The sequence below is a fragment of the Vulpes vulpes genome, chromosome 4, assembly GCF_048418805.1.
Source record: "Vulpes vulpes isolate BD-2025 chromosome 4, VulVul3, whole genome shotgun sequence".
NCBI lineage: Eukaryota > Metazoa > Chordata > Mammalia > Carnivora > Canidae > Vulpes > Vulpes vulpes.
In genome coordinates, this window is record NC_132783.1 from 35875903 (window position 1) to 35891159 (window position 15257).

At 36.0% G+C, this 15257-nt stretch overlaps 1 protein-coding gene across 2 annotated transcripts in view; it reads right to left on the reverse strand.

Annotated features, from left to right (window-relative positions):
* The window catches only part of SEC24B (SEC24 homolog B, COPII coat complex component), a 97466-nt gene that overhangs the window by 26509 nt on the left and 55700 nt on the right, over window positions 1–15257 (reverse strand). For both annotated transcript variants that reach the window (XM_072755488.1, XM_072755489.1), the window contains 3 exons: window positions 13211–13434; window positions 5382–5566; window positions 2036–2138 (listed from right to left, as the gene is read on the reverse strand). In XM_072755488.1, the coding sequence (XP_072611589.1) occupies window positions 2036–2138; window positions 5382–5566; window positions 13211–13434 (512 nt within the window). The remainder of the gene's footprint in view (window positions 1–2035; window positions 2139–5381; window positions 5567–13210; window positions 13435–15257) is intronic.

Below are 15257 nucleotides of genomic sequence, written 5' to 3' on the forward strand. Positions count from 1 at the left end.
AAACAAAGCCAAACCAAATGTAATAAAAGTTACTAGCTGATAAGAAAAGCCTGGTTGGCCAAGAAAAGAATATACCTCAGAGCTCATCAGCTGGACTCAAGAAATACCAGTGAGAAAGAAGCATATACCACATAAAAATGTCTTTGTCTTTGCTGCCTGACAGCATCTGGCACTAGAGCATAAGGCACTGCTCACTAGGCAGCCACAGCAGTCTTGATGGGGACCGAGGCCACAAGAAACTAAGCATAATGAGCCTTTTAAAAGAAATACATGAAAAAAATTTGTGTGTGTGTGCCATGGTTTAGGATGATGAAAGGCAGAAGCTTCACCTAATTTTAAATGAGTTATTTTTTAAGAGAGTGAGAATGTTATGGTGCTAAACTTAACAAAAAAGAGACCACTGAAATTAATTTTAGTGATCTTTTCAAAAGTGTTGAGGGGATAAAGATTACAAATTATGTTATATAAAAATAAACCTATAAATCTGTTTCAGACTGCATAAAAAAAAAAGAAAAGGAAAGAAAAGGTTTGGGAAAGGAACTTCATTTTATGAAATTTAGAAAATATGAAAAAACACTAAGAAATCACATATTATTCTATCTCCCTGATAACATTTTAGTATATTTCCTTCTGGCTCCCCCCCATCTCTACATAAATATTTATGTTTGTATTTAATTTCTTTCACATACATAGTTTTTATTAAAAAAGTAAATGACATAACACTTAGGAAAAGAATCAGGAAATACAATGAACTGAAGAGAAAGTAAAGAATTACCCAGAATTGTACAGCACAGAGGAAGTCAGTGTTGCCAATTTAGTGTGTATCACTTCCAGAAAGTATCATATATGGCATCTGTTTTAGACAAAAATTCTCACCTACGTATATGGGAAATTAGCTATTTTGGTTTACTAATGGCTGAATTAGTATTTTAAGTGATTAAACAGTATTTACTGAGTGAATGAATTCAAGGTATTTATTGCATACTATAATCATTTTATTTTCTATCTACTCTGCTCCTTTCTATGCATCCTAGCTTGTACGAAAGTTAGCTCCATGAAGAAGCTTATTGACCTTTGTATTTGTATCCTCAGCATCTAGCATAAAGGATACTTAATACACTTTTTTTTTTTTGGATAAATGAGAGCAAAAAAACTCAGCAGTAACAAGAAGGGTAGAAAACCACAGTGGTTAAAAAATCTGAGAGAGAAAAAAAATTGAGGGAGAAATTCAACTTATATGTATAAATAAAATGTATTCAGAGAAATTCAATTACTGAAGTTTAGAAATTTTATTTTATTTTATTTATTTATTTTTTTTAGTTTAGAAATTTTAAAGACAACGTTATTTGCATAAGATACCAGAACTATATGTAAAAAGCCAGCAAGCTTAATATTAAACAAAAAGACTGTGGAAACTTAAGTAATGTTTTAATTCAAAAGACCTGAAACATTTGGAGTGACTATTACAAAGGTCATTTGTTTCATACAGTTAAGAACCAACGCAGATTCCCCCCACCTAAACTGGATTTCATTGTTGGTGCTACCTTTATATTTAATAAAGGACTCCCAGAGCTTATCTGCTATGCCCTTTCCAACTTCCAAAACTACTAATCTTTCAAAGTCCAGCTCAGACCTCATCACTCATAGCATACTTCTGCTTCTGCACCCAGAGGGAATCACTTCCTATATTGTACTCACTGCCTAAATACCTTGCAGAATTTGGTAAGTTATATATAGGAGTTATCCTGTATCACAGTTATTTGTTTTTACATCTTTGTCCCCTGTTAGGTATCAATATCTGAGTGGCAAGGTCAGTGATTAGTTATTCCTGTATTTATCAGTACTTATTTATTAGTTAGGGCCTGTCACAAAGCAGGGAGTTAGAAAATGTTTGCTGAGTTGAATTTGACAAAAATGATTATTTCTAACTTAAAAAATAAAAGATGAAAAAGTTTTCAAGAAAATATACAATCAAAATACTGTGCACATAAACACATGTTAGTATCCATAAGTATTTTAAAATATGTTACTTTACCGTCAGGTCTCTGAAGGGATGTAACAACAATCCTAAAGGAAGCTTAGCTTTATTCAGTAAAGCCTGTGTCTGCGGAATATTTGTCAAAGTACACCGAAATGAACTGCAAAAAATACAGACAACATGGACTATTAGCTATCAAAAAAATATATATATGTATATATACACACTATAGATAGTGGTAGATAATTAAAATAATTTAAGGGCATAAATTAAAATCATTTGGGTATGTTATATAACTATAACTGGGAAGAACCAAATTACTCTAAGCAGGCATATGCAATACAGGTCAAAAGACCTGAATTATGGATTCAACATTTTCACAATGGAAAAGTAGGACACCTATGGAAAAAAATACTATGACCAGCATGTAGAACATGAATAGAAAGGAGTAGAAAACACAAGTGAACAGGAATACCTTTGTATCTTCAATAATGCTGCTCCTGCTTTACTACCCATTTTTCACCTGCTGAAACTCCTTTGATGAGTCTTTTACTATGAGACTCATCAAAATTATCATTTCTTCTGAAATCACCCTTCCCTCAAATCACAAGTCGGAAGAAATAATGTCTTCCTTTGTGCTCTGCCATCAGTTTATGCTTCTATGGCATCATTAGTCTGCTTTGCTTTAGTTGGTTGTGTACCTTGTCTGTCTTTTCCACTTGAGATCAGTGATCATTTTGTCCTGTATCATCCTAGCACTCTTCTCTTAGAGAAGTGTTTATAACTTACTAAGTTGTAAGTTAAGGTCAGGAGACATTCGAATCAATAAAGGAGCAATCAAAGACGTAAGAAGAAATAATAGAAATCAGGAAAGGAATTTTAAGAAGAGCAGCTCATAGGTAGAGATATCCAGATACCTAGGCTGGTATTGTTCCTTGAACACACTAAGGTGATACCTGCTTCAGGACTTCTGAGTTTGTTGGTCATGTATCTTGGTATACTTGCTTCCCAGAGTCACGTGGTTTGCTCTCACTCTTCATTCAGATCTCTACTCAAATGTTAACTCCTTGGGAAAACCTCTCTTGATTCCTCAAATTGAAAACAGCCAACCTCCACCCTTACTGCTCCCTACTTCAAAGTAATATTCTGACATTACATTATACAGATGGTCCTCAACTTATGGCTTTTGACTGTTCATAGTATGTCCTCACTAATAGAATAAAGGTTGCAAGAGATTGGGAACTCCATTTATTTACTGCTTCAATCCCAGCATCTAGAAAGAAACAGTGCTTGGTCCTTAACTTAAGAAGGCATTCAGTAAACATTTATTGAATAAGTGATATATCTTTATATGGAGTCACAATTATTATTCTTGTTTAACAGTTGACAATATTGAAAATTTGAGAAAATTTGGTAAAGAAATTTGCAGTCTAATAGCTACTTATCAATGGAAATGTGGTAAGAACCTGAGTCTTTTCAACTATCTACACTCTTAAATAATCTGCATTGCTATTTTGATGAGAGAGGTTTTCACAAAAAAAAACAAAACTGAGTAGAAACATACACCATCCCCTACCTCGAGATCTCTTCATACAAATACACACACTAGATTCAACTACTTAAGGAGTGCTTAATCTTTCATAATAGAAGGCCCAAATCCACACACTTATAGACCTCACAGCAACTTATAGTCACAGGAATGGGCAGCAGTTTTCATCCTAGGATCAATGACTGTACATTTTTACGGCAATGATATCGACACTGCCTTACGTACTAATGGGAAGTTGGCGGTAGCATGTGGCAGAAAAGGGGGAATCCTTGGAGCAGCTCTGTTTTCTGTATTGGAAATCTCCTTAAGATTTTGATTGAAAAAAGAGCAGCTTACAGTTTTTTAGAAAGCTAAAACACTATTGCCTTAACAAAAGAAAATACTGGCTGTAAAGAGGAACACCAATTCTCCTAATGCAAGGGAAAAGACAAATGTTCTGTGAATTGGAGTTTACTTTATGAGGAAGAGAGGGATCCCTGGGTGGCGCAGCGGTTTAGCGCCTGCCTTTGGCCAAGGGCGCGATCCTGGAGTCCCGGGATCGAATCCCACGTTGGGCTCCCGGTGCATGGAGCCTGCTTCTCCCTCTGCCTATGTCTCTGCCTCTCTCTCTCTCTCTCTGTGACTATCATAAATAAATAAAAATTAAAAAAAAAAAGTTTATGAGGAAGAGAGATTTCAGGAGCAGAAAGATGTTTTCTAAGAAGCAGCTGGGTGCAGAGGAATATCGTACTCTTAGGAGAAAGAAGTACTGAAAGTGAACAACAATGGGGAACTCTTAGTTTTGAAGGTGCTATGAGGTGCATGACAGAGCTACAGAGCTAGCTCATCTACCAAAGGATACCCAGGGCTTGGTGGCCACCAGATGCAAACTGTCAGCTAAACTTCTCTATGAGGTAAGGAAATATTCAATAAAGGAAATTCAAATTTAAATTTAGGCTAGATAAATCAGCCTGGGGATAAAGGTCTTCTCATTTTATGCTAAGTGAGAAAAGAAAGAACATTTAAACCTATTCTTGGGATTACATAAATGAAGTCTGTGTCCTTTTCAAGCAAAGATGAAAGGACATACATTTTTAAAGATTTCACCTTATTTAAAAGACATCTATCTGAAATTATTACTGGTGAAAAGGAAAAAGAATTTTTTTAAAGATTTTATGTATTTATTCATGAGAGACACAGAGAGTGAAGCAGAGACACAAGGCAGAGGGAAAAGCAGGCTCCTTGTGGGGAGCCTGATGAGGAACTCGATCCCAGGACCCTGGGATCATAACCTGAGCTGAAGGCAGATTTTCAACCACTGAGCCACCCAGGTGCCCCAGGTGAATTTTAAGAATTTTAAGAAATTTAAGAAAAATACAGTTAGATCTGGGTACCTGAAATCCTTCACTCAAATAGAAAAAAAAATTTCCCAGGGGATCCCTGGGTGGCGCAGCGGTTTGGCGCCTGCCTTTGGCCCAGGGCACGATCCTGGAGACCTGGGATCGAATCCCACGTCAGGCTCCCGGTGCATGGAGCCTGCTTCTCCCTCTGCCTGTATCTCTGCCTCTCTCTCTCTCTGTGTGACTATCATAAATAAAAATTAAAAAAAAAAAAATTAAAAAAAAAAAAAAGAAAAAATTTCCCTTGTATTAGGTGATAGGGAATAGGATTGATGGGAGACAGAGGCGGAGACAGGAACAGGACCTAAAGGAATTTTAAAGCTAGAACTTCTGAACAAAGTAAAATAGAAAAGTCCCAATTAACAAAACTTCTAATCAAGGAATTAATATCCTACCACTTTCATTAGTTTTGAAAGTCAAACAACATTTCTGACAAAGTTTATTATTTACTAAAGATCATAAAATAAATACTTACTCTGGGCTACAGTTTAATTTTTTGAGGTCTAAATTCAAGTTAGGTACAGGAGGCCAAACAGGAGTCATGGGTAAAATATTCCTCTCCTGAGTGAGGTTTACAGGTCTCAGACTTTCTGGCTGTGGAGAACTCTGCAGACTCAGTCCTCCCAGACTAGAGGACAGCTGGTTCATACCAGGATATTGCTGAAAAGGCAATTAAAAACAAAACAAATAAAAGAACAATATAACAAACATAAGTACAATGTATTATACTCTATGTAGGATTTTAACATACGGAATAAGTAAGAAGATGAAAAAATTTAAACCTGGCTTGGACATATGATGTTCTAACAGGGCAGTTCAATTTAAAGCATTCTTGAAAAAAACTCAAAGCAAAATAATAAATAAATAAATTTAAATCTTAGCACAGTTAAACTTCACAACCAAATTTCAGCAAGAATGTCTTTCAGCATCAAGAATTTGGTTTCCATGAATATAAATATAGTACATACTGGAAACGCAGGATAAATGCTTTTGTTTCCAAGTTTTTTCAATGATCAAATTTCAGAATAATGAATTGATTTTGTAAAAATGTACAATGATGTTCAATGAGTTTTGCTTTGCTTATTTTTTCCATGTTATGCTTGTTTTATTTTTAGTATTATGAATTCACAGCTTTCTAGGAACTCAAAGTGACCTAATGAATTACAGTTATTCATTTTGATGCTCAAACTACTCAGATTTGGCTGGTAAAAAAAGACAGATTATTTAATAAATGATAGTGAACTTAGAGCTAGTTATTTTTTTGGGGAAAATGAGTTTATTATTTACATTATGAGTCAAAATAAAACCTTAAATAGATTAATGATGCAAAACTGAAATCACCTAAGAACTAAAAGAATTTATAGCTGGAATATTTCCTAATCTAAGGTTGAAAAGATCTTTTAAAGGATACAAACAAAAGCAAAAACAAAAAAAAAAATCATAATACAATTTAGATATTTCTTCAATGTCAAAAAGTACCATTAAAATTAAAAATAAGGGATCCCTGGGTGGCGCAGCAGTTTAGCGCCTGCTTTTGGCCCAGGGTGTGATCCTGGAGACCCGGGATCGAATCTCACATCGGGCTCCCGGTGCATGGAGCCTGCTTCTCCCTCTGCCTATGTCTCTGCCTCTCTCTCTCTCTCTCTCTCTGTGACTATCATAAATAAAAATAAATAAATAAAAATAAAAAATAAAAATAAATGTTAAGGTGGAGGGAAAAATTATAATTATATTGGACAAAAGATTAATAATACTTATTATAGATAGCTTTTACAAACCAGAGGACCTGAATAATGGTGAAAGAATATAAACTGGGATTTCAGTAAAGAAATATAAATGACTGGGACCCCTGGGTGGCTCAGCGGTTGAGTGTCTGCCTTTGGCTCAGGGTATGATCCTGGGTCTGGGGATCGAGTCCTGCATTGGGCTCCCTACAGGGAGCCTGCTTCCCCCTCTGTCTATGTCTCTGTCTCTCTGTTTCTCATGAATAAATAAATACCTTACTGCCTACTAGGTATCTCCAGGTAATGTCTATTAGGTGTATTAACTTAACATGGCCAATTTGATTGCCACTTTTAGACCTATTTGTCTCTCTTCACCTTCAAAGTAAATGCACTACTCTCTACCCAGTTGCTCTGACAAAAAAAGTACCAGTTATCCTTTTTTTTTTTTAAAAGATTTTATTTATTTATTCATGAGCGGCACACAGAGAAAAAGAGGCAGAGACACAGGCAGAGGGAGAAGCAGGCTCCATGCAGGGAGCCCAACATGGGACTTGAGCCCGGGTCTCCAGGATCACGCCCTGGGCTGAAGGCGGCGCTAAACCACTAAGTCACCCAGGCTGCCCGCTACCAGTTATCCTTGAAGCCTTCCTTTCTCTCACCTACCATAACCAATCCATCTGTAAGTTAAAAGATAGCCCTTCTCCATCCACTCTTCATTACCTTCATCGATACTACCTTAGGACAAAGCACAATGATATGTTTCTGGGATTATGGCAAAGCTTCCATTTGTCCCCTGGTTTCCATTTTTGTCTTTTCAAATACTTACATCCCTAATCTGTTCTTCACAGAGCAGCCAAAATGATTCTCTAAATCATGTAAATCAGATATCACTCCATTACATAAAATCTCCAATGTTTCAAACCTTTTGCACTTGGTATAAAATCTAAGGCTTCTGACTATGGTCCTTCCCTACCTCTTTGATCTCATTGCAATACTCTTTCCATTGCGAACTGAGTTCCAGCCACTCTGAGACTTTATGCTCGCAACACGTCAAAGCTGCTCCTGCTTTAAGTCTTTGCCTGTATGCTTCCTCAGCCTGAGATGTTCTCCCCCAGATTTTCCCATGCCTGGTTCTTCTTGTTATTCAAATAGTAACTCAAACATAATTTCTACAGTGAAGGATTTCCTGTTTAGTCTATATCTGAACCCCAGCAATTTCTTCAATTTGTCTTATCTCACAGTTATTTTAACTATTTGAAATTATCTTATTAATTTATTGATTTACTTATTTATTATCTCATTGAATCTGCCCTCCTAACAAATTTCTGACAGCAAGAACTTTATTTTGTTCACTTGGCTTCCTCTTGTATCTTCAGTGCCTAGAGTAGCACTGTCACATAGTTGGAAATCAGTAAGTTTTTACTGATTGAATAAATAGCAGTTCTAAAGTCTTGTAAGATTAGGTGCTTTGATTCAGTAATTTCACCTAAAGTAATTTCTTCTAAGGAAATAATGAGACAAATGCAGTAAGGTGTGTGCACATGTGTGTGTATGAAGGTTGATTATAACAATCACGCCCAACAATGGTAGACTGCTTGATCATAAAACATTATGATCTTATCGGATGAAGAATATATAGAAAGGTTTTATCTAATACTATTAAAGGAATTAAAAGTTTCTAAAACAATATCCCTACTAATCATCATCTTTTGTTTGTTTAAATAAGCTAGTAGGATGACCAGTTTCTTTACTGGCTTTCCCCCCAAATATATAGCAAGAAATTTGGAAGGACAGACCCCAAGTGTTGCTATTTACATCTTGATGGTGGGAATATCACTTAGTATTTATTTTCCTCTTTTTGCTTATCTGTACTTTTCTACAATTGGTTATTTGTTGTTGTTGTTGTTAAAAAAAAAAGCACTATATACATTATTTATAATAGCCAAGATATGGAAAGCAGTGAATCCATTGATGCTAAATAAAATATGACAGAGAAAGATAAAAGCCACATGATTTCACTCATACGTGGAATTTAAGAAACAAAGCAAATGAACAAAAAGGAGAGAGAGACAAATCAAGAAACAGACTCTTAACTATAGAAAACAAACTGATGGTTACCACAGAGGAGGTGGTAGGGAAATGGGTGAAATAGGGGATGGGGATTAGTGAGTGCACTTGTTGTGAAGAGTACCTGGTGATTAAAATACAAACTTAAAAAAGTAATAATAAAAATTAAAAAGCCTTTTGACTCAAAAAAAAAAAAAGCACTATATAACACTATATCTGGCTTTTCATATAGTCACTAAAATATCTAATTGTAATTTTCATTTTTAAAGAAGATTTACTTATTTGAGAGAGTGTGCAAGGAGAGAAGGAAGGGGCAAAGGGAGAAAGGGAGAGAGGAGGGGAAGTGAACTCCCTGCCTGCTACTAGCTCCATCTTGGCTTCGATCTCATGAGTGTGAGATCATGACCTGAGATGAGACCAAGAATCAGACATTTAACTGACTGAGTCACCCAAGTGCCCCTCATTTTGATTTCTAAACATCAACTTTTTCTTCTTGTTTTTCAGGGTTAAAAAACAAATTTTAAGTTTTTCTTCCTCAAAAGCCAAATATTGGGATTTTCTACTTCTTAATAAAGGTCATCTCAAATTAATAAGAACAAAGAAAGCCCTTAAAGCTCAGAACCCTCCCACTGGGTTATACTAAGTACAACGTTTAAAGGCATTTAAATTTCATTATAGAAGGGTAGCTAAAGCTAAAGTAAGATATTCCTATTCTAACTAGGACTTCAAAAATAAATGGCTTATTTTTTTAATTCCCCCTCTCCCATGCCCCATACCCCACAATATCAGAGTTCTCAGTCAGACTTGAAAACACTTTAAAACAAGTCCTTGGCAATCTCCAAATTATTCTTGGTGACTCTGCTATTCCTCTGGCCATAATGTTGGGACCAGAGTGCACATAAAAAGTCACCTTCAAATGGCTTCTTTTAAAATTAACTTGATAGGGCAGCCCTGATAGCGTAGTGATTTAGTGATGCCTGCAGCCTGGGGTGTGATCCTGGAGACAGGGGATCAAGTCCCATGTCAGGCTCTCTGCATGGAGCCTGCTTCTCTCTCTGCCTGTGTCTCTGCCTCTCTCTCTCTGTGTCTCCCATGAATAAATAAATAAAATCCTTAAAAAAATAAAATAAAATTAGCTTGATAATATTAATCTAAAAATCTACAATGTTTTAGTAGATAGATAAGAATTTAAAAGTATGTCCTAGCTGTGTGTTTTTTTTAAAGATTTTATTATTTATTTGATAGAGCTATTTATATCTATATATCTATATATCTATATATCTATATATCTATATATATATACACACACACAGAGAGAGAGCACGCGCACACGCGCGCATGCAGCACACACAAGCAGGGAGAGTGGGAGAAGGGAGAAGCAGGGAGCCCAATATGGAGCTTGATCTCGGAATCCTGGAATAATGACCTAAGCCAAAGGCAGACAACTTAATTGACTGAACCATCCAGGCACCCCTAGCTGTGTGTTTAAATCATTATTGTTCACTGACCCTGAATCTAGTGTCCAAAAACTATTTTAAAATCAGATTAAACAGGGGATCCCTGGGTGGCTGGCTCAGCAGTTTGGCGCCTGCCTTCGGCCCAGGGGGTGTGATCCTGGAGTCCTGGGATCAAGTCCCACATCGGGCTTCCTGGATGGAGCCTGCTTCTCCTCTGTCTGTGTCTCTGCCTCTCTCTATGTGTCTCATGAATAAATAAATAAAATCTTTAAATAAAAAAATAAAATCAGATTAAGCAAAAACAGATTGCTGCTTTATAATCTTCTTTTATATATATATAAAATCTGACTTTGGTTTTCTTTTGCACAAGTCTCTACCAGTTGTTTTTTTTTAAGATTTTATTTATTCATTCATGAGAGACACACAGAGAGAGAGGCAGAGACATACGCAGAGGGAGAAAGAAGCAGGATCCCTGTGAGCCCTATGTGTGACTCAATCCCAGGACTCTGGGATCACGTCCTGAGCCAAAGGCAGATGCTCAACTGCTGAGCCACCCAGGCATCCCAAGTTCCTACCAGTTAAAGAGAGAAAAAAAGTGCTTAATTCTGAACTGTAAAGACTTGTACTCTTAGAACTAAGCCTGGTCTTGGACAGACAACTTCACTTATCTGAGTCTCATTTTTTTCACTTAAGTAATCAAAGGAAGGTAACTATGATAAAAAAGCCAAAATGACAAGGATGTGCAGTAACTGGAACTCTCATATACTGCTAATGGAACATCTGCTTTGGAAAATTGTTTAGCATTAAATGCTGGAAGTATGGATACCCCATGACCCAGCAATTCCACTCCTCGATACATACATTTCGTTTAAAATACATGAACAGAAATATTCACAACAGCACTATTTTTAATAGTGCCACACTGGAAGTTTACCCTAATGCCTGTCAACAATAGAACAAATAAGTAAACTAGTATATTCACAAAATGGAATATATACAACCATGAAAATGAATGAACTACAAGCACACAGTAAACATAATGTTGGGCCTAAGAGCCTAGACAAGAATATACAGTTATTATTCCACTTATATAAAGTATAAAGACAGGCAATATTAACGTGTGGTATTAGAAGTCAGGACAGTTGCCAACTCTTATTTGGGTGTTAGTAACTAACTAGAAAAGGTATGAGAAAGGGCTCTGGCTATTGGTTATGTGTGTTCAATTTTGGATAGGTTTCAAACTGTGTGATGTTGATTTATATATTTGTACATAAATTCAATACAGATTATATTTCAATAAAAAGTTGTAAAAAGATGAAAGGTAGAAGCAAATGATCTCTAATAGTATCAAGTCTAAAGCTTTTGCTTTATGATATTCATTTCTCCCATGATTAATAATCTAGGTTACTTTTTAGTCTGCCTCTGTCCCCTTCATTCAAACTCCTGTGATCTTTGCACGAGAGCTAGAATATAAAAAGGACTGATACTACAGAAGAACAGAATGAAGTTTTTGTTTGTTTGTTTGTTTTGTTTTGTTTATGATAGTCACAGAGAGAGAGAGAGAGAGAGAGAGAGAGGCAGAGACACAGGCAGAGGGAGAAGCAGGCTCCATGCACTGGGAGCCCGACATGGGATTCGATCCCGGGTCTCCAGGATCGTGCCCTGGGCCAAAGGCAGGCGCCAAACCGCTGCGCCACACAGGGATCCCGAATGAAGTTATTTTTAAAATCTAGCATAATAAATACTAATTTTTACTTTTATTCTAAGGACAATCTCTTAACTTTTCCAAAATAACCTTCCAAATAAAGTGGAAAAAGAACAATACTTGATCCTATTTCAAGGGTCAGCAAACTTTCTCCGTGGGGGGTCGGGTAGTAAGTATTTTAAAGCTTCAAGAGCCACACATCTCTTTTGTAGCTACTCAACTCTACACTGTGGTGCAAAAGCTGACATAGATAATACATAAAAGAATGCATGAGGCTCCTTCCAATAAAAGTTTATTTGTAGAAATGGGCAACAGGTCACATCTGGTCCAAGAACCTTTTCTATGTCCTTGTGGAATACCACTACAGTTTTTTTTCCTTGCCCAAAAGTTCCTCTAAGTACTAGATCCTTTCTTTGAACTTGGTTTTCCTCACATTAAAATGTAAAAATACGTTATGTTTTATGACCCCCAAAAGCAATTTCCCTAGAGCACAAGAGTCAGAAAATAATGACTTAAGAATTGTTTCATCTGGACCAATAAAGCCATAAAGAAACTCTTAACAAAATGACAGGCAGAAATATCTATTCTAACCAACCATATTTCTCTAGTGCCTCTCGCTCCTAGTTTCTTTCCTCCGTCTGTGCCTTAATATTAAGATTAAATACCAAAAACATGATTTTCCTATGTCCCCTTAATTTTCATTCTTAGTGTACCATAAGATGAAATTTCTGTAAAGTTAGTCTACTGAGAGCAGTTTTTCATTTTAAGTACAATGTTTTATCATTTCGATTGTTTCCTTATATTTTACTTTCTTAATAAATATAAATATGAGATCCTTACTATTCTGTATTATTAAATTGATATGGCACTTAAGAGGTGACTCCAAAAAAGGTCTTATCAGAATGGGTGGGTCACAGCAATAGTTAATAAGAAATATAACTACTGATCAGCATTTATGTGTGTGGAGACTGTTACCAATTTCAGTTATATGTCATATTATGAGGAAAAATCCAGCTAAATAATACAGACCTTTAAAAAACTTAACATTTAATTTCCTGATTACAAAATTAATACCTGCACATTGCAAGACTCCGAAAAATAAAAGTACAATGAAGGACAGAAAAAAATCACAGCTAATATCCTGATCCAGATTTAACCTCTTTAAAGATTTGATACTTATATTTCCTTTTATCTCTATTTATACATACACACACACAAACTGGAACTGAATTCTATGATGTTTGACCTAGGCTTACTGGTGTTTGCACCTGTGATCCGTTTGAATCACCAGGGATTTGTTAGAATTGATAGTAGTTTCATAATTTTAGAAATGTAAAGTTTTTACACATACTTGAGCATACGGCTGGAATCCAGAATACACTGGGCTACTGGGCGGTACTCCAGAATTAAGTGGTGCTGTAGCATTCTGATAACCAGGCTGAAGAGTTGGATAACCATACCCAAAAGGCTTAGCCATTTTTGAAGGCTGAGGAGCAGAAGGAGCTGGAGCTGGAGCCGGGTCAGGTTCAGGAGCGGGATCAGGAGCAGGACTGCTTGCTGATGAGGAAAGCATATCTAATAAAAGGAAAAACATGGTGTTAACACTGAAAATCAGGACTCTATATATAAAGACTTGGCTCCTCAGCAAGCCATAATCTTTGGCATTTTCCTTTTTTACACTTTTTATTGAGATATTACAAACATCCACAAAAGTAGAGAGAATAGAATCATGAACTCTTCACCCCTTTACTCAGTTAGAAGTATGTATTATTTGCAGAGGCAAAACTGCCAGAGTATGTAGACAGTGTACAGAATAGTGTCCTGCTCCTAAAACAATGTCTGGTATGTAATAGATCCCAAATAAAATACAATGAATAAAGGTTCTTCCTGTATTTAAATTTAAAACAAAAACTAAAATTTGATTAAAATGGAGAAAAAACTATAAAATTTAATCCTCAAGCACAAAAATAACAAGAAACCGTAAAAATTACTCTACTACACATACCAATAACATGTTGCCATACTGTTACTCTTAAAGTCAAATCTGTATAACATATATGAATTCCAATCTACTTTTCATATAAAAATTACATTCTTTAAGAGCAACCAGACTCTGAAGAAAATATGCTCTTAAAAGCATCTGACTTAATAAAATTTATTTTTTAAGGATTCTTCAAGAATTCTTTCTACTGACAATATCTACTGGCTCTCATTTTGGAGATATGTTCCCAGACATTCCTTTGTCTATCATCTTGTGCTACTTAGGCAAGGGCTGGCTGGCTTGCTGGCTTTCTGGTAACCTCCCAGATTTCTTACTAGGACAAGAGCTTCAATGCAGTGTCATATCCTGCTTATCATTCTTCACAGTGATGGGAATGTAAGGAGAAAAAAGGTCTCTTAACATGGTAACAGTCATCAGCATAAGATATAAAAAGCTGGAGTCATACACATGAAAGTCTAAAGCATCTTCCCTTCCTTAGGAAAGGGACAACATACCATACATACATTTTTGTAGTCCTAAGATATATATATATATTTTTTCAAGGTTTTCTTTATTTACTCATGAGCGATACAGAGAGAGAAAGAGGCAGAGACACAAGCAGACAGAGAAGCAGGCTCCACGTAGGGAGCCCGATGTGGGACTCGATCCCGGGTCTCCAGGATCACACCCTGGGGGCTGCAGGCAGCGCTAAACCTCTGTGCCACCGGGGCTGCTCTATAGTCCTAAAATCTATCCTAACCCCTGACACATAGTACTTTCAATTTATTTAATCTTACTGCTATAGATGTTCAAATCTTTAATTTTGGTACAGTATAAATAGCTAGAAAACTTGCCCAAGGTCACTCACTTAGTGTAAAAGCACAGTTCATAATAAGACTAAGATTTGTTGATGAAATGAATACGGACAAACAATGTAAGGTCAAACTCCAAAGCCATTTCGCTTCAGGTTAATTTGCTGTTGTTGTTTAGGTTAATTTGAAGCTCATGAAATACTATATAGTTATAATAAATTCATAGTTCAAAAACTTTTTTAAAAAAATTCCAGTATAGTTAACATACAGTGTTATATTGGTTTCAGGAGTATAATATAGTGATTCCACATGTAGTATTCACCTTTTAGTGAACAAATTAACTCTTCTAAAGTATTTTTATAATAGTGATTGCTTTTGGAATGGTCCACATTTCTTACACACATACACGCATCCCTAGGGGGAAAAAAAAATCCTTAACCATAAAAGGTTGAGTAGCTTATCGAAGTATTCTTGAAATATTAAAAGGGAATTCTATACTAAGCTGAGAAGATGAAAGTTTCTACCAATTCATAGGATAGTGATAGCCAGATAGTATGTTAAGTGCAGCATACTCCAACTTCAATTAAGCTCCATCCTGGATTATT